Consider the following 21069-nt stretch of genomic DNA (forward strand, 5'->3'; position numbering starts at 1 on the left):
TCTGTTTATATTACGAAAGTCAATACATCTCGTGAAAGGCAGTGAAATAATACATATTTTCACTTAGTAAATTGCAGACTTATCTGAAACCGCAAACCGAAGATTTCGATAAACCGCTGGATGGTATGAAATTTCATGATAAAATGTCTTCCCCACTCCACGTATGACAGTTCAAGGTAGACAATCATATGCTGGGTGTGTGTTTTCCTGGCTCATAACATACTGCTGAAAGAAATTCTTAATTCAAGGCCAAAATAATTTCGAGCTGTTAACATTATATTAGGAATGTACAGTCAAATAAATAAGGAGATCAGTGCTGATTAACTTCAAGACAATTTAATTCGAAATGAACTCTTTGTATCCCATTTCGGTGGCCTAATGGTTAAAGAGTCCGCCTCGATCAAAGCCGGGTCGGGTCAAACCAAAGACTTTAAAAATGGTACTTGCTGATGCCTCGCTCGACGATCGGCACTGAAAGGTTAGGGCCAGGAAATATGACTGGTGTCAGTATAATTTCGCTGGGTGAGTTTCTATGTCTTGAGCATTTGGCGGCATGGATTCACCATGCCACAAGAAGACGCCAGATCTGTACACACATCTTACTGACTCCTCAACAGTTAATATTCGACTTGGTTTTCAGAACAAGAACGACAGTGACGTTTCGTGCAGACATGACCGTCATACGCGAACTGACATCAAAATATTTGGACGAATATTCCCTTGCAACACAAAACAATGAAAATTAAGGTGTTCACACTGAATATACCAAAGGGGACGCTCTTTAAGGTATTCTTTCTCCCCATCAAAAGCTTATAATAGCCTATATTTGATTGGGGCTAGACAGTTTTGCCATTCAAACGTTGTTTATCACAGTATGTCAGTTCCATTTAGCACTGTAAACCGACTATGTCTTGAAGAGCAGCTCACAGAAAACTAGTATTTTAACCTACAAAGCCGGTCTCTAGGGTCTTGCCTGATCTGTTTATATCCGTTCATCCTTGGATCAAACGGCTTGGTGACTCTCGATCGATATGAGGTTCACTTTGGTGATCGATGTGGTTCGATACAACGCCTTTGTGGGCAATCTATTAGACCGGTGTCTTTGGATCACTGTTACCGACAAATACAGGCTCTTTACGCTTTCCTCGTCGCTCTTTCCTCTCGCTCACTCGATAAGGGAAATCAAGTGAGGGTATAACGCATGAAAGGAGTTGAAACCTGACTGTAGGTGCCTGTGATCGCACCGAACTCGGACCAATTCCACGGGTGAACGGGAAACAATACTCCTCGCGAATGTCAACCAGGCCATTCAGATGTAGACCGGAAGTGTACACCCCAGTCAACAAGTGTTAAGATACTGACGCGTTCCTTTCCAGGACTCATTGCACGATCCATCAGTGATCTGGATTCCACTGGTCGAACACATAACACATCAGAAATTTATGTCTGACCGACTCTATGGTTAACAGGCAGGGTAATTCACTTGGCATCAGTCGTAGACATGAAGGGCATATCGTTACAGTGTAAAACAGAGGATCAATGTCGCCAAAGCCTATTTTATTCTAATAGGGAATTCACCATAGGCAATAGGTGGTAAAATGCGTTGCAATGTAAGAACAAGTCATTGTAAATGTATCAACGACACTCCTTTTGTGTGATAATACCTAAATCGTTTTTGAATCATCGAGGGAACCAATTATTTGATGTCTCACGATCTGTGTCCTTAAAAAAAACATTTCCTCAGCTGCAGATCAAAAACGGAATATTCAAACGAAAATATAGACTAATCCAAGCGATCTGACCAACTCAAATTTCAGTGTAACTTATGCACATTTTTAATTTGATTTTGGAAAAAAACTACACTGGCTGAATTGGCAAATTTCGGGGCTCCGCAAAAGGGATAATTTTATCAGTCGACGTCCAATATTGCCTTAAGAATATACTTGAATAAACACAGTGCAGACATGCGAAAAGACTGAAGAATTACAACATAAGATCTCGGCTGCATGGAACAGCCCAAGTGACTTACTTCTATACAGTCTACAGTTTAGAAATCTTCAGTTTACTACAGACATATAGGTCCATTCATGTACGACTTATACCAGCCAAATTTTGTTCTGAACGATCCATTTAACCTCAAACATCATGAAAAACAACTAAATCTTGATTTATGTCTATTTCTCTAGGCATAGAAAAAAGTAAGTAATGTTTTGACGTAGAAATAAAAAGGAATAAAGTGGCCAGGTATCGGATAAAGTGAACCTGCGATATGTTTTGCCTAATGTTTGAAGTTAAATGGATCGTTCAGGACCAAAATATTTATGAACTCCTCTGTGCAAATTTATTAAAACCTGCATGATACAACGAAATCAGCTAAAGCTCACCATCCTCGAAATTTTGTGAACTTGCAGTAGCAATATAACAAAATGGAGAAGAAAGCTTTTAAATGTCCAGAAGGCAATCAATGGCTTAAGTAGACGGGCAGAACCGTTCAACGCCCATCCACGCATTGAGGGATCATGTGAGAGAGCTGTACGAAAAGCCTCTGATAAGAGGTTAAGGGTAAAAAAATCCTGATGGGAATCAGCGTGACGTAACGATCAATTGAGACTTGAAGCGGATTCTAACACAAGAGACCGGGGATCACCTGAGATGCATATACACCCAACAAATCCTGGATCACCATGTGTTAGTTTTTTTCGTCCAGTTCAGTATTTAGAGTTATTCTGAAGAAACTTGTTCATTTGTTGCCGCCTGTTCTTTCCCGCGATATGCGCTTAGAAACCTTGCCCAGCCATTCCCATCAAGTGACATACTGATGCAAATACACAACAGACCATTCTACACATCTACTGTAAATCTCTGTTCACAATTAAACATGTAAATACCTTAAGATTGAAAAGCCTTTCGAACTGAAACTTTTGACAATGAAATTTATGTAACCCAAATACATATAATCTTCAAATATTGCTATTTGTGTGCTTTAGTATTATACTTTGTACTTAAAACAAATGCCCTGGTGCGACAGAGGCGCATGTATATCACTCACCGTTGGTAGGTATATATTCAGGTATAGACAATCCTCGCTGCTAGAGTTGAAGCCTGGCACATGGTAGGCGATGTAATTGATGCCCTCCGTTGGCTGTGGGCAGGCTGGTGGAAGGGTAAGCGCGTCCAGTACTGAGGTACCCCACGGTAAGGGCGGTTCCGGGGGCTGGGGAGAAAAATATTAAACACAATAATGGAGTACGAATTTTGAATATATACCCAAGTTTTTTACATGTGTTTCATACATTACAAAAGAGCATAGATGGCTTCTGGTGAATGTGATTCTGCTCCCTTATTAAATGGTCATACGAATGGATAAGTCTTTATTGCAAGATATAATCTACAATAAAATGCTTTCTCAACCCACGGAAATTTCATTTGCCGTTGTGTGGCTATTGTCCGCTTTATGTTTACCCATTCACAGCTCTTAATGTAGACTGACGCCACACACACAAAGATGTGTTGGCCGAACGTATATACAATTTGACATAAGCTGGGATCGAACATATTGCCTCAATAATATCATGCTGCGGTGGGTGTTCCCTTTTCGCCCTCTTCGCCTTCAAGCAGGAGAGCGCCCAGTAGATCAGGGTATGGAGGCTAAGGTATTCCTTACTCTCTTTTTGCTAAGATACGGCAGTTACTCTCCACTGTGGAGCGGGTCATCGACACTGATATCAGTGGTAACAGTGAATTCGGAGGAGGAGGCCATGTTTTCTCTGGCATTCAGTCTACCACAGGAGAATAACGCTTATATATAGATAACATAGGTAAATATAGGTATTTGGAAGAAGAAATCTACTGGCAAAGGCGTTGTCCTTGAAGTCCTTAATGTCGCGAGTGCTAAGGCAGAAACAAGTCATATCTAAAGTCCGGATTCCAACAGTCAGTCTCAGTAAGCATCCCTCGAGAGCATTTTAACCGACTGCTTCCGTGTAATTTTTGTGACTATCTATACGTCTTGAATTATACTATATGACCACGTCTTTAATTATATTATAGAACCACATCTTTGTCATACTAAGAGGAGGACAGCGTAGATATTCTGCTAGGTTAACTTGAAGAAATCGTTAATAGACGCACGAGTAGGTATATACAATATTCAACTTTACAATTACTATGACCGACCTGCATTTATTCACCATTAAACCTCACCGTGATGTGCGTGATATAGTGGATAACTATCGCTATCACTACCTCATCTCTAACCCAATGTTGTTTACTTTTACGAGACTATGAGGAGAAAATGTGCCCTGAGAAGAGGTCGTGCATTCGCGACTGCCTGTTCTGATTTCAGAGTACTGTGTTAAACAGGTACAGCTAAAACCATCAGAAGACTGTTTATTTCTCATTTCCCGAATGTTTCATTTGTCTAACTTTCGAAACACTTCTGTTAATCCCACTACCTATACTGTTTTATTCACAGGGAGGCAGGTCCCTTCCCTCCATAATATTTGGCATGCAGCGTTATCAGGTTCTGTCCTGCCTGGTTGGGCGACACAGTGTTAACATACTCATTTTCCAAGGAGACGCACAAGGGCCTGGATTTGCCCCAGTCAGTACATTTGCATTTGCCTTGGCTATTCGGACTGGCTGTTCTCCTGCTGGCGTTGTATTCTGAAGTGCCGGTCTGCAAAAGTTCTGAGGCGTTTTTGATTAGCTGTCAGTCAGGCTTAGCATAGGATAATCCCGACTTTAATAAAAGGTTTTAATCAGTTTGCTTTCACAACTGACTCCATAAGAACCGTCCTCGCTTCAAATGAGCGTCACAAAGCAGCTGGAGGCAAAAGTGGATTAGGATATCTCCAGGCAAAGAGACACTCCTGTGACCAGACAACCAAAGTTTTTAAGAACTGCCCCGAGATCACTGAAATGCTTGTCAGAGCCTTCATGAACTATACATGACACACACTAACTTGACCCACTCTCACCAAATTAATGCTCCATCATGTCTTCAACCTGAATGGTAAACCAGTGGGAAAACTTCCCTTTTATTTTAATCTGTTCTGTTCATGTCACTGATACATCCAGGCGGGCATCTAAGTGAGCGTTTCTGGTAAAACGGAATGATTCAGCATCTTGGTAATGTACATATTATTAGCAGTTAACTTGGGGCGCTTATTTTGTGGCAGGTAGAAAGAGATAGAAGATCCACAGAGTTTCTCTGATTTGTAACATGGATGTATACACAGAGCATGAATTAAGAGGACACACACAAAATATAATGGCTTACTATCATATAAGACCTTTGTGCGTATTCTTTTCACGGTGATATCAATGTATGCTAGCGGTTATTTACAAGTAAAGAAACAGCTTAGGCTGAGGTGAATTGTTCTACGATTTTTGCCTTCCGGCCTATTTGTCTTATATCAAATCAATAAAAACAACAGACTGTTAACGTTTCATGTATATCGCCTCAGATATGAGCACTGAACCACTTAGAAAGGAGATTACGTCTGGGGCACAAAAGCTGTACAGGTAATGGATATAGCGGTGTAAGTTTGAGGAAGCCCTAATTTAAATACAAGGGTTTAGTTTTTGAATATATTGTTCAGTATTTTCGGGGTTCAAACTTTTTCCGTTAGATAGCACTATAAACACTGTGTCTAACACTCGGCTAAGGATAACAGCACAAAAGACGAGGAGTTTAAATTCTCAATTTCTTCGTTTAGGGAGAGAGAGGCTCAGACATCCCTGGTTACTGCAGATGTACCGAGTTTGGGAGGTTTGGAAATAAAAGAGTGGAAGATATAACTCATTTTAGGTATGGAACAACTATCATATTAACCATCATTATGTAGACTTATTTGTGCAGTGGTATATGCAGTGCGGCGTTAGCTTGTGGGATTTGCCACTAAGATAAGCACTTGACTTGTATTGGAAGTAAATGTGCACAGGCAAAACTATAGACAACATGATATAGCTTTGTACACTGAAATACTTGATTAGGTGTGATTCGGTGTTAATATATATAGGTCAGATATTATTATACCGTTTCAGGTACTACAGTGTGGAAAAGCTCCAAAACACTCAGATATTTGGTAGAGCTTTGGGATAGATATAAGCATCATATAAACGCTTACCACCAATCAAGAAATGATGGCATGTCGATAATCTCAAGAGGAACGAATATCTATGTATTTCGTGTAAAAGCAGATGTTTGACATGCACAAACCCAATGTGGTTAAGCAGTGATATTTTTGTCCCCAACGAGAAGCTCACTTTTAATGTTTCAGTTCTTCCGTTTGTACCTATGTGCCTAACCCTAAGCCTGTACACGGAAAGCCTTTAAACCTCGGTGTCTAAGTCTTTACACAGAAAACACATATACTTTGGTGCCTAATCCGAAGCCTGTGTCCCAAAGAGATATATACCTATATGCCTAACTTTAAGCTTGTGAAAAGAAAACGTATATATCTTTGTGCCTAAGTCGGTACACAGAAAACATATCTACCTTTGTTCCTAACCTTGTGCCTGTACACAGAAACATGTAAACATGTACCTGTTAGAACATAACGAAGCTTCCATTGCTACACACATCTCTTGATCTGCTATATTAAATAAGGCCAGTCATCCATACCTATCTGGTAATACACGGTAGAAACTGATTATGATAGGTAGTATCAAAGATCACTTTAACAGACACTGGAGCAATGATGCTGTATTGTTCATGTTATATTTGTTCAGGTTATCGTGTCTGAAGCCATGTATTAGACAACAATGCGCACCATCCTGAAAATAGCAACATGTCGTAAACATAGCTTTTGACACGCCAACATAGAAATCATAGGTTATTTGCAGGGTAGGGCGTGATGGGGATAAATACGGTCAGCCCTGGTCTGTGTCTCGCGTTGTCGGGCTTGCTTTCTGACCCACAGCATAGCTATTTACTAAATACAATAACCCTCTTTTATATACTTGCCCGGTTTCCCTGTCAGACAAAATATGTTCTGACATCGACACGCTATTCTAAATAGTACAATATCCGTTTCTCCGGAGACAGTCTCTTCTCTTCGCGCATATTATTTTACGTGGCCGCACGAGTAGCCCGATAATGACAGCCGTATGAATTCTCGTGACTCATGATTTCCGGTAATCATGTGGTTTGATGGGAAGATACAACACCGTGCTTTACACCAGGATGCATTGTTATTCAGCTAATTGTTAGCGGAATATTGCAATGGACCTGTAGAGAGACATGGAACAGTATTGATGAAAATGGCCGTCACCATGAATGGGCAAGACATCAGAATTAAACGGCAACTGCAGCAAACGATGAATATGTCAACCGTTTGAGGAAAATTCAAAGCTCGCCGTCATTATGTTCAGCAAACGTTCATTTTGTTCGTTTTCACTTCACAGTTTTGCTTTAAGTTGAAAGAAAATCAAACAAGAATATGCTTTCTTTGATACAAACCGTCAAGACGGGCCTGATGTGATAATAATGTTATACTGCCTGGGGCTATGTAATATTTTTCTATTATTGTCTCATATATACACTGTCTCGATAGTAGTGCATCGTATTTTCCTGTTCTACTGGGAAAACACACACCTTCAATCCTAACAGATGGATCAGCTGATGGCCTGAGTGACAAGTTCACACCTGCAGGGAAAGGTCATTGACTTGTAATCATTATACTTGGACAACATGGCCGTGATCACATCAATAACAATACATATATTAAATGAAAGGACCTCTAAAATCGAAGAAGGCATCACTTAACACACCACTAAAAACTATGCATAAATATACTTTCATTTCTCCGGTGGGCTTTATGGACCATACTATCATAGTTTATCAACTTTGACGTCACAGACAGTTTTTCCAACTCAAATGACGACACTGGATGTTGGAATAACTCTTTTTTGCCCATGAGTAAAAGATTACTGAAATAATGTTCTCAAAAATTCCTTCCATCTGATGAACATCAGAGAAACAAGGTGGTGGGACGTCAGAGTTTCTAGATGCCGTCAATATGGCTCATAAAGCCCACCATAGAATTCAAATATTGAGCGTCTTTCAAAACTCTTCAAAAATCTAAACAAATAAATGAAAGCATTTTTGCACATAGTTTTCAGTTGTCTGTATGATGAACCTTACTTCATATTTTGTCTTTCGTTTACTTTAAGAGAAAAAAAAGCGGTTCATATAGGGAGATATCGTTTTCAAGACATACAAAAGCATTTCTTCACATTGTATACCTGTCTCTCGAGAAAAGTCTGCGTTGTAATGAAATAAGTGTAATATTCCACCGTATATTTATTTAGTGTTGCGATGTTAAGGTATGCGAATGAAAACAACGAACAATCCTAAACAGAGACCTTTAGTCAAAAGTTTCAAGTTGTAACGTGTAACTTCAATGTAGAAACTGTTTACCTATTTTAATTTGAAGTTAAAGGTTACATGTTTAACTTGTAACTTCTAACTAAAGGTCTCTAATGATTCGCATAGTTCAACTGCTGGCAGCGATCAAACACGTTTCATGTATAACGGGTATATGGCATTTCATTCTCCCAATATTCTCATCTATAATCAAGAATGATACACAACGATGTCACCGGAAAGAGGTCTGTACAACAAGAGTACCACAAGATCAGTGTAGCGGCAGAGATTACCTGTTCATTAGTGACCTGTATCTAGACTAAAGGACTCAAGTTCTTAAACTGATTGTTCATTATCAAACTTCTCTTTTGCCAGAATTTCTCTGTTATGGCAATTATAGCGACAGACGTGAATTTAAACGATTTTTTGTTCTTTGTTTTTCCATCTTAGACAACGTTACAGCCACACATTACAAGTAATTAATTTCCATCACTCACATGTTGTCGCCTATTAAAACCACGTACACATATATCTCTTAACCTGATAAATGGGATTAGCACGTTAGGTTGGATAGTAGGAATGCAACACGTGTGCCTTAGTCTGAATCAATGTAATTTAATTTACACTTGCCTAAGGCATACTTTAATCAGCGAATCTCATTCATTCATTCTGACATAACAGGGGTGTTCCATAAGCCGTCAATTTGACAGGTCAGTGGAGCGCGGGTTTTCATGGTACCCAGGTAAAATCTCTGCCAGCTCACAGGTACATACAACACAGTGTATTGTCAAGAAACTACCAACCTGTTATGTATTTGAAACAGACGTTTAAATTAACCACATATAGCCCCGAGGACATTTCTGACAGCTACGTTATCAGTTTTATTATCTAAGGTGTCATTGTTCAACTTGAAATTTATTTGGAAGAGTCTACAACATCACAAATTCTGTTTGAAGTGAAACACATGTCAATATATTGGACCTTTACGTGATCTTTTTCATTCCTTACATACAGCTTGTAAATATGTACAATGTGTAAAATATGAAAGACTACAGCATGGACAGTTCAACCAGAACGGTGAAGAAAGTGAGTGTGACAGCTGGTCACAAGTAACGGGTGAAATCGGACTGCCTGTACCAATCCACTTCAGTAAGGGCAAAACCGAAAAAAAACTCTAAAAAGTAGTAACCCAGTCTGAAAACTGGCGTTTTCCACATGTGAGAGATTTTGTTTCTTGAAATAAAGACGCTTGTTAATATCCGTCAGAAAATACAATGAATACTTGAAACCAGCGACGTACACATGTAGTTTGTCCCCCACTGTTGTTCTGATGATATAAAAAAAACACCTCTGAAACTTGTTTTATATCTTCTTAAAGTATTTTCAGAACATATCGAAATGGAAATACATAAACATTTATCGATTTATCATTATCATCGAACACTCGGGTGTTTCTGACCTTGGTGGAGACAGGCAAAACGAATGTAATAAGCAGCAATGAAAAGATGTCAGCTACGACGCTGTTCAAATGAGAAGGGGAGTTAATAAGAAGAGTAAGGGCCACGTGTGCGCAAGGAGAGTGTTTAACTCACTGGCCGTCAAGCCAGTCGGTTTAATATTGAAATTATCCTCACTCAGCTGTCAATAGAGAATTGGCTGGTTTTAATCTTTGCTAACGGCACAGACAAATACTTCAGAAGCCCAGTCAATTGTCAATACAAACACTTTCGCAATTAAATGCACACAGCGAGGCAAAGAAAGTGGCATGTCCAATGAAGGGAAGTCAGCTGTCGGAGTTCATTTACCTGTACACACTTATGCTGACGACATCTTCCATTGGAAATAGAGAGCCTCAGATCCGTGTGTTACTAGTAATGCACACATTATCTTGAAGATGACCGCGTGAATGCTACATTAATTGCCTTCGTTCAAATTATTACGTCACGTAAAGTTAGTTTAACATGAAACCTTTTACTGCCAAGTTAACTGTACGGTTACTGGAAAACCACTCATCAGTTAACGCTTTGATTAGAACAATTACTTACACAGTTCGGTTGAAAGACTTTACCAAATACAGTAAAAAGATATCTCACAGAATATAAATCAAAGTTACTTTCAGCCTTTTGGCACAATTACGAGTGTCATTTTGAACCAATTGAAGGCTTTTCTCTCGATAATTTAGGATGCATAACTTGTGAATTACTTAATTCTCAGTAAATTCTGAACATTGAGTGAATCGCTGTGAAGACCCTCGGTGGAAAATCATCAAATCAAAATCATACTTCCCGAGAAATCATTGGCAACTGTCGAACGCCTTAGTCAATGATAGGTCTGAACGTAACATCTGATACACCGAGTTTTTAATGATGCCTCGGATAACGCGAGGCCACTGATGCCGAAGGCTCGAGTTTATCACACGATATGTCATGTAGCTGCACCTTTAATTCAAGGTTGTAAGGTACCTGGCGAAGGGCCGTGCATTGTCTACTCATGTTTCCTTTACTCAAACTCATACAAGAGGGAGATTCTTGAAAACACCAAAGAAACATTCCCAAAGCAATAAATGTCCTCTTTCAGTCTGAGCCGTCAGAATAACAGAAAAAATTCGAAAATGGTCATTAGATTGTATCGGTGAGGAACCGAATTGCAATTCAAAATAAGCCATTGTCTGGACATTGTAAAAGTTCAAACAGGAGAAAAACTGCCATAAATGTGTCGAAAAAGGACAAAACGGACGAAAAATCTAACTTATCATGGCGTAACCATGTAAAAGTCTCTATGTCAATTCTATACAATACACTATTTCCAGATCGTTCTGGAAAATACGTCTTGAAAACCGATTCGTGACGATCTCGCAGACCAGGTGTAAATATATAGTATGAGACTAATAAAAAAATAACAACATCCACTCGGCGTCTGCATATTGGATGAGCTGTTATTACACCACCCGTAGCCATCTGGAAGATATGGTCTACTGTCACTGCAATCCACTCGCACTATCCGTGTGTGTGGCGGACGACTGATTACAGTATCTAACGTCAGACCTCCTGAAGGGTTCATCACTGATTTGACACCCAGCGGCATTGATTTAAGGTTATTTGAAGTGCTCTAGCTCTTCATCTAAATCATGACAATATCTTTAATCGAGACACGACACCCTTCGTGTAAAGGAGTTTCTGTATAGTCATAAAGGGGCGTTTAATTGTCATTCTACATAAGCGTCATATCTTAGCCAAAGAATGGAAAGAAAACAGTTATAGATTGTGGCGAATTTGTGTGGTGTTTTCATAACACCAAGACCTAACTATACTGGCGTATGTTTTAAATGTTGGTCAGATGGAAAGAATAAGTCGTTAATTTGTTCAGCACAGACGACCTCTGGCCGTGGAATTGTTTGAAGAAGAGGCAGTGGTAAACAGCACGAGCCTTGCAAGCGACCCGAAAGCTAAGGAAACACACCCGCGTGGCGCTCTGACATTTTCCCAGTCTTTTCCAGAATTTGTGTTTTTGTTAAAAACATATGGCGAGTGAGTACGCACTCGCCAAATAACGGCTCCTTTGTTTCTTTAGAAAGTCGAGCGATGATATGGAAGTGTGTCCTGGTGGTCTTAGACGGGCGATAATATCAATACACCATATAAATTGCCTTATCGACTCAAAACTATACATTGAATTTTAGTATACCATATACTCATTCACTTATCCAGGGCTAATACAGATGTGCTTGTGCATTACAATCTTTTTACACTATACTAGTATGTAAATCAACACGACCGCTAACGTTGTCCGACTGTGTGTAACATCGTTTTATATAAGGCCTTCAAATGAACATATTTATGTTCAACTATACACTTTTATCATGTCGGGTCTTTGCATACACGCAGCTATCGTTGGGCCTATGAAAACTGTTCGTCTTCGTGTACTTCACAAGTGACCAAAACCGAGTCATTTGCCGAAGGAAAGTAAACCGGATGCAAACCGAAGTAAGTGAGTGCTTGGGGTTAAACGTCTTACTTAACAATTTTTCAGTCATACGACGACGTAATGTGCCTCCTTGTTGCAGGACGGATACCCACCGCTCTTTTATCTAGTGCTGCTTAACTGAGACGACTTACCGAAGACAAGTAAGCCTTCCTCACCCGAGCCATTATACTGATACGGGTCAACCAATTCCCTTAATGCTGAACGCCATGCAAGGAAACACACCGATGTTGTGCCGAATACAACAAAACACATCGATGTTGTACCGTATACAGCAAAAACACACCGATGTTGTACCGAATACAACAAAAACACACCGATGTTGTAATGGATAAAACATACAACATACCCAGTTTGCATTACCAAGCCCCCCCCCCTCCCCCCCACCAAAAAAAATACTGAAAAAGTACTCGATAACTTCGGTGCTTGATCTAACGCTTGTACAAAATGTGGTATAAAGCAGTCATTCAGGTAGCCTATGAGTAATTCAAAACAGAATCATCTGACTTCAAGGATTATTTCAGGAAACGTTCCGAGGGAAATCAGCAAATTCCCACGTCACCAAATAAGTGAAGAGCGAGAACATCACGAATGTCACCAGACTTCTGGACCACTGCAATCGACACAACGCTTCGGCACAGGTTCTATAGCTAACACATGAGTGCAATGTGTGCACGTGTAGCCTGGTGAGTGCTCTCCTTCAGTGATCGACATGAAGGGGTTAACTTAGGAAACTCAATACAATCGACGCAGTACTTGACTATTGAGACCGTGTTGTGATGCATCAGGGCATTAAACGGTGTTCATATATTAGCTACCGCGATTATGCTTGGAGAATAAAATATGCTTTTCAGCATTTCAACGGGAAAATCTTAAAACTACACTACACGTTGAGGATTCCAGTTTAGGAAAAGCAGTGAACTGAGCATGACTGTCTCATGGAAATCATGACATTTAGTGTAGCCTATATTACATCTCCCGTGCCGGGACAACACTTGTTTATATCTAGGCTATGTGGTGACGACTTCAAAGAGGACAAAGTTTCAAGCTCCTATATAGGACATATTGTTATATGTGTGTTATATGTCACAAATTTTCGTGCTGTGGATAGTTATGACAACGTTTAGCGTTTCTTCCCCAAACTCGTCCACAGAATGTCTCAGGGGTGCATGGAAGGGCTTGTCAAGTTTGTTTTCGAGTGGAATATCGAGTGACACGGTTGTCTATCGATCCATGTTATTTGATGAATAGAGGAGGTATGTAATAACCAGGCATGCACACTTGAAACATGAAGAAAGTCACAGAAATCAATGACACGTTTCCATGCAAGCTATTATCTTTTATCCCCCCCCCCTCCCCCGGCTGTAGGCTATATTATACTGTAGTATTTGTATCTCGATAGTCAATTGCATGCCACTGACACTTAGCCACAGGCCTTCGCGAAACAGTGTAGTACGGGAAAAGGAAACTGGATTCCTAAATATAAAAGATGAACCAAGACAACATGTTAGTACTATCTTTATATCTAACAAAAGTGAAAAGCTTTGAGCAAATGTTTCATTATCTGATTTCGATGGTTAGCATGTATTTTCCAGTGTAATGAAGAGAAAATATTTCATTTACAGATATGCTATGTTTTACTTTATATGCGTTGGGCTTTGTGCGTAGGCCTATTTGGTTTATAAGACGCGAGCGCCGCAACATGATTACACATACCTGAGCTAATGCCTGTTTTAATTTCTTCAAAACAAAGCACTGTCTTTTAAACTGTTGGCAGGCAGAGGCTAAGACACCCAACGATATATCAAGTGACAAGTGGGATTAGCGCAGACTGACAAAGATGTATCGAGCAAAAAAAAAAAAACAAAAAAAAACGAATGTAATCAATGGAAGCCAATAAACATTATTCATTATATAATTACGTGCACGTATTACATGACACGATGGCAAATAGGAATAAGTACATGGCATATATATATCGCTTAATACACGTAAAAACTTTGACATTTAAGCATTTGACAGTTGTTCTCTGTATTTTTGTGTGATAAATACATCATGCCATATTCACTCCCTTTTGATCGTGGAAATACATTTCTTACCTCAAATCTAAGTTTTCCGAGTGGTGGTCGTGCAAATGGAATTCCCATGTACGCTTCTACTGCTTTCTTGCCGTACACAACGGAAATTGAACCTCGGATAGTACCGTAGCGTGTACGACGCGTGGTGTACTCCGATGATACAGACGTGTAGCTTTGAGTCAGAACGAGAAGGAATCCACAGGAATATGTCAATCCTAAGACGGTGTTCATTGTGACAGGTACAAATGTGCTGGAAAAACGGACAAGCTGCTTGTTGCAGAACAAGGATTTCCCTTTTAGCATTCCATCACTTGGCTGGTGGTCACACAGGTGAAACTTTCCTTTAACTTTATCTCAGGTAGGCTAACCACACATCGGTTTAACAATCAACATCCACTAGGACAACAGAGGAAAGTACAAACACATTTGATATCGAATGTATCCAAATGCTTCTTATGCTGGCTAGCGTACGACCCGTACTATACGACGTGTGCAGTCAGTGAGACAGCCTCTCTCACACGTGGTGGCTTTGGTGGTTGCTCATTTGGTGGAGCGAATTCAACTCCTCAGGCGCTACTTCTATATCCTAAACAAACACACGTCGTCTTGCTTCTTGATCTCTCATAGTCTCGATTGTAACTACTGCACGGTTGGACGCATGCCAAGTAGGGGCGGGTCTATAGGGATTAAGAGGCGTTCCACAACTGTCAGTCACTACTCATTCGGGCTGGTCGGAGAAACAACTCTAATTCACGTACACTTAACGAATTCTGTATGTCCTTAAACGATATAAAGACACTGTGGATACAGTACCTATCTTAATCTACCGATTTTCCCCTTGCTCGATGAAGTCGAAAGTTCGCAAAGCAAATCTAGAATACAAGAAGAAGATTGTCTATGTGTGTCAATAATTCAATCTGATGTCAAAGTTCTAGAATAGTTTGGAAAAACAAATCTCAGCTGATGCGTTTTTCGTATGGGCTCGTCGAATTTGATCATTAGACTGACAACAGGACAAGCATTATTTCGTAAATCGGGCTCATATCAAACGATTTGACGAATTCTGCAAGACATGAGCTTGTCATACCTCCATTCGGCTCAGCCTAACCAGGCTGAAGCCGCGTTCACGCGATGCGATTTGTCGTACTGACTCGTCGAATTAGGCCAGTCGAACGAAAACAAAAGAAACATTATTTCACAGGGCCTACAATTTGCAAAATTCGGCAAATTACATCGCGTGAACGAGGCGTGTGAAATACATGTATTGGTTGTCCCATTGTCGATCGACTAGGCGAATCGAGAATTGGAGACGACAAATCTCACGGTGTGGACGATTTTTTTTTAAAACTTTGCATTTATAAACAAACAAATACATGTACCAAACTGTACTGTCAAGTAAATGTAAACAAGTTGTTTATGTTGTTCGTGCTCTTAAGGTACACATCTATTTAAAAAAAAATCATTTCTGATCTCTCACCCCTCAGTACCATAAGACATATTTAAACACAGGGCTGTACTTGTAGCCAGGATATGTAAAAAAATTGTTACAGAAATGTACAAAATACATTCAGATTCCAATTCCTGTGCAAGAGTAAACACATACTCCAAAGTGTCAGCTAATTTCCATTCAGTTTTACTGGTAGTAACACTGCGTTTAGTTGACACAAAAGTTAACAAATGTGGTTACAGCGCCAGATAATAACATCTTAAGTCTCAGTTTCACGGTGTGAATTTAATCTGATCTGTTTCAAAATCTGTACAATGTCACCTTATACACCCAGCGGGATAAAATGTCACGTGTTTTCTGAAGCTAGATTGCTTTTTTACCATGCAGTTTCGATCGTGTTTCATGTAAATGTATTTGTGGCTCAGAATAGATCGGGAATATCGTAACTACAACTAAAGTCAGGTCAGATAAGAGCAATGGATTCTTATGTCCTAGACCAGTTAGGTAGCATGTTCAAATCCTGTTCACCCAACAGTTTCTTTACGTTAGTCGGCTTGTCACGTACCTGAGATGTGGTGATTTTCGGGAGGCTTTGGTCGGCGTGCTCCACAAATGCTCTGTGACGAAGAACTAATACAGGCATACCTCAACAGCATATGCTTTCATATAGCTCGATTTGCACAGATTTTAATGATCGAGAAAGTTTTATTTCTGCAGAAGATCAATGAAATATCGTAATGATATACCAAGTCTAACTACATGCTAACAGCTGTTAGTGCGTCCGTTTTATACATAACGACTTTTTCGGTATTGTCATAATAAATTATAAAGAATTATAGCATAGAGGGTAACAACAGAGCAACGTCGACATCGTTGATTGGTGTGATGCCCGGCGTCTGTTGTATACCACGACTGGATTTGGTGTGATGCTTGGCGTTTGCTGTATACCACGACTGGATTTGGTGTGATGCTTGGTGACTGTTGTATACCACGACTGGATTTGGTGTGATGCTTGGTGACTGTTGTATACCACGACTGGATTTGGTGTGATGCTTGGTGACTGTTGTATACCACGACTGGATTTGGTGTTATGTCTGGTGACTGTTGTATACCACGATCTGGATTTGGTGTGATGCTTGGTGACTGTTGTATATCACGACTGGGTTTGGTGTGATGCCTGGTGACTGTTGTATGCCACGACTGAATTTGGTGTGATGTCTGGTGACTGTTGTATACCACGACTGAATTTGGTGTGAGGCCCGGTGACTGTTGCGTACCACGACTGATTTGGTGTGATGCCTGGTGACTGTTGTATACCACGACTAGGTTTGGTGTGATGCCTGGTGACTGTTGTATACCACGATCTGGATTTAGTGTGATGCCTGGTGACTGTTGTATACCACGACTGGGTTTGGTGTGATGCTTGGTGACTGTTGTATACCACGACTGGATTTGGTGTGATGCCTGGTGACTGTTGTATACCACGACTGGGTTTGGTGTGAGGCCTGGTGACTGTTGTATACCACGACTAGATTTAGCGTGATGCCTGGTGACTGTTGTATACCACGACTGGATTTGGTGTGATGCTTGGTGACTTTTGTATAGCACGACTGGATTTAGTGTGATGCCTGGTGACTGTTGTATACCACCAGTGGATTTGGTGTGATGCATGGTGACTGTTGCATACCACGACTGAATTTGGTGTGATGCCTGGTGACTGTTGTATACCACAAGTGGATTTGGTGTGATGTCTAGTGACTGTTGTGTATCACGACTGGATTTGGTGCGATGTCTGGTGATTTGTATACAACGACTGAATTTGGTGTGATGCTTGGTGACTGTTGTATACCACAAGTGGATTTGGTGTGATGCCTGGTGACTGTTGTATACCACAAGTGGATTTGGTGTGATGTCTAGTGACTGTTGTGTATCACGACTGGATTTGGTGCGATGTCTGGTGATTTGTATACCACGACTGAATTTGGTGTGATGCCTGGTGACTGTTGTATACCACAAGTGGATTTGGCGTGAGGCCTGGCGCCACGATCTGGATTTGATGTGATACCTGGCGTCTGTTGTATACCACGACTGAATTTGGTGTGAGGCCTGGTGACTTGTATATTACGAGTGGATTTGTTGTGATGCCTGGTGACTGTTGTATACCACCAGTGGATTTGGTGTGATGCCTGGTGACTGTTGTATAGCACGACTGGATTTGGTGTGATGCCTGGTTACTGTTGTATACCACGACTGGATTTGGTGTGATGGCTGGTGACTTTTGTATAGCACGACTGTGTTTGGTGTGATGCTTAGTGACTTGTATACCACGACTGGGTTTGGTGTGATGCCTGGTGACTGTTGTATACCACAAGTGGATTTTGTGTGATGCCTGGTGACTTTTGTATAGCACGACTGGGTTTGGTGTGATGCTTAGTGACTTGTTTACCACGAGTGGGTTTGGTGTGATGCCTGGTGACTGTTGTATACCACAAGTGGATTTGGTGTGATGCTTGGCGTCTGTTGTATACCACGACCTGGATTTGATGTGATGCCTGGCGTCTGTTGTATACCTCGACTGGATTTGGTGTGATGCCTGGTGACTGCTGTATACCACGACTGAATTTGATGTGATGTCTGGTGACTGTTGTATACCACGACTAGATTTGGTTTCCCCTTTGGTATGATCACAAGAAAGTTCACAATCGCTTGACACAAATGTAGACATGTTATAGACAAAAGAATATCCCACAGAAAGGAAATATTTTATATGCAGGAACTGTGGTTGAGATTTATCCGTGCTGGAAATAATACCTGTCCGATGTAGGTCTACTAACTTTACGTAAAGTTCTGCATTTACCTGATTCTAATAATGCATGGTGTTAGAGGGTGTTCAGTTTACAACCATTTATGCATTTACTAGAATAAATCCCCGGCTAAGGTAAATTGACAAGAATGCGTCGAAACAGACATTCTTATACAAGCCGTCAACCAAAATGGGCGTTCCAGATCAATAATCGCAAGGCAATTCGCAAAACGACATCTAACACAATTCTCTTATATAAACAAAGGATATAAAGTGCGAAATCAAGGCGGAATCATGCAAGTTCAAAAGTTGCCGATAATAAAATATGTACTTCAGTTGCGCTTTCATTCCAATTGATCATATATCCAGCGTAGCGTGACATAGTCACGAAGCAGAGTGCCAGAGATTCTGAACGCTCTGTCCATATTTACTTACAAGAGAATTTTAGGCCTGCTCAATGTAAAACGTACGAAACGTTAAGGGAGATGGCTACCTAGCTCCTAAGTGGTGTCACGGTCACAATCAAGCAGAAAGCAGTGTTCGATGCAGAAGAGAACAAATAGCTTAATTAAATGCTGCGATATGTGTTATGCTTCTTCTGGCTTCTTGATGCTTATACATGTATACCTCATGCAACTGGTGATTTAGAATCATAATTATAATAGGTACTCTACGTATTGGGAAGCGCAATCTAGGTGGCTAAGTCCAAGCTGACTCAGATTATACATAAGTGAGTTCATTTACACCAGTAATAGATTACTGAGTAGTAAAATATGTTTACAAAAAGAGAGTGATAGACAGAAATAAGAGAGCTTAGTTTAGAATTGAATGTAAAGGCAAGGTAAAATACTGTATTTGAAAAGCAATGTATGCTATACACCGGTAAAACATTCGGTTCAACATAACAGTAAATTGCTGTATTGCCACTAAATTAACGGTAAAGTTTCTTAAGTTTTACGGTGAGCCCGTAATGGGATTTAAGGTACACCGAACATTTTACGATAACATGTTGGCAAAAAAATTAGACAGACTTAGACTACCCAAAATTCCAGGATTTCACCGTATTAATTTACAGTCAATTGCTACAGTGTGCAGTAAAGGTAAATTAATTAAATGTGAAAAACACAGAGCATTTGGATCAAGACTCATCGGTACAATACGCTACCAACGGAAAAGCTGAGGATGTTTCGTTATCAGGACTCAGGGTGAAGCATTACCGCCACCAGTACCAGTGTTCAAATAAACGCGAACAAAACGTACGTAGGCAACGTAGATGGCGCTGGCGATATATTTTCCGTACAAGTGACGGGCATATTGTCCCTTGCTGATATCCTATAGCATATCTAAGTGTACATGTAAGAGCCCTTGGGTTAAACAAAACAGTGCATGGCTTGGTCGTGCACTAGCACCATACGCTGCTTAGTGATATAGGACTACAAATGGGTCGTCTGCATTCCGCGGATTTATGGGGTCGGATTTGAAAAGGGTATACCGGTACAAGACTAAACACTGCAGAGTCTGTAGAAGCCCCAGTATAATGTCCTGATTCTGTATTATAAAACCTGTCTATTAAAATCAACCATAAACATTAATGATGTTTTGGACAATTGTAACTTTTTTCTCGGACAGTTGCACATGCAATTATTTGAGGTTTGGCAGCAAAATTCTCATCTTTTACGATTGGAAAGTTGGTTCTGTTTGGTCACTTAGTTTGGCAGCAATATTGGACATCGAGAAAAACCTTTAAACATCTTCTCAAGACCCAATGAATGGAACCTTTGAAATCTAATATACATACACGTAGAGTAATACTAGCTACATGAAGTTTAAGAAAGACATTAAAATCCGCTGAAAACTTTACAAGCTCGACACTGACATGATAAAAAGTTTTGAATCTTGATATAACTGATGTATTCCGGTGTGTTTCCGGTCGGTGATTCAGAATCTGCGTTTGCTGTTTTTTTGTTGTTGTTGTTTTGGCTCTGGATTTACTCTCTGTGCTGTGCATCTTCTATATTGACTGTTATCGACCTATCTATTAGGCCTAGCCTTTCAAGTTTGTCTCAAGCGGGCCTGGGTGTCATTTACGCTTATGCTCTGCAATGGTCGTCAGCGCAGAGGAAATCAAGGGTAGAGCCCGGAGGAAACCTGACATTAAGCCTCCTGACGTCACAGCCAAGTCAGCGGGAGCTGGATTTGAACATGCGGCCTCCTGTGCTATGATTCCGAAGAATCCAAATGACGACTCGCTGTTATGGTCAGCCTAAATTAAAAGCTTTTGCTACCTGCCCAGGAGCATTGCTTTGACCCTTCATGTTCACATACGGCGGTATGTCTTTTGACAGTCCAAATGATAGAACTTTATTTGATGAGAGGGTTTAGTCTGACA

The 21069-nt window shown here is 40.4% G+C and overlaps 1 protein-coding gene across 1 annotated transcript in view; it reads right to left on the minus strand.

Moving 5' to 3' along the window:
- Positions 1–14943, minus strand: part of LOC135470565 (acetylcholinesterase-like) — a 39540-nt gene extending 24597 nt beyond the window's left edge. Inside the window, exons 1-2 of the mRNA XM_064749584.1 lie at positions 14452–14943; positions 3050–3214 (exon numbers count right to left, since the gene is read on the minus strand). Of these exons, the coding sequence (XP_064605654.1) occupies positions 3050–3214; positions 14452–14733 (447 nt within the window). The 5' untranslated portion in view covers positions 14734–14943. The remainder of the gene's footprint in view (positions 1–3049; positions 3215–14451) is intronic.
- Positions 14944–21069: the final 6126 nt, after the last annotated feature.

Source organism: Liolophura sinensis, chromosome 7 (genome assembly GCF_032854445.1).
Source record: "Liolophura sinensis isolate JHLJ2023 chromosome 7, CUHK_Ljap_v2, whole genome shotgun sequence".
Taxonomy (NCBI): Eukaryota; Metazoa; Mollusca; class Polyplacophora; order Chitonida; family Chitonidae; genus Liolophura; species Liolophura sinensis.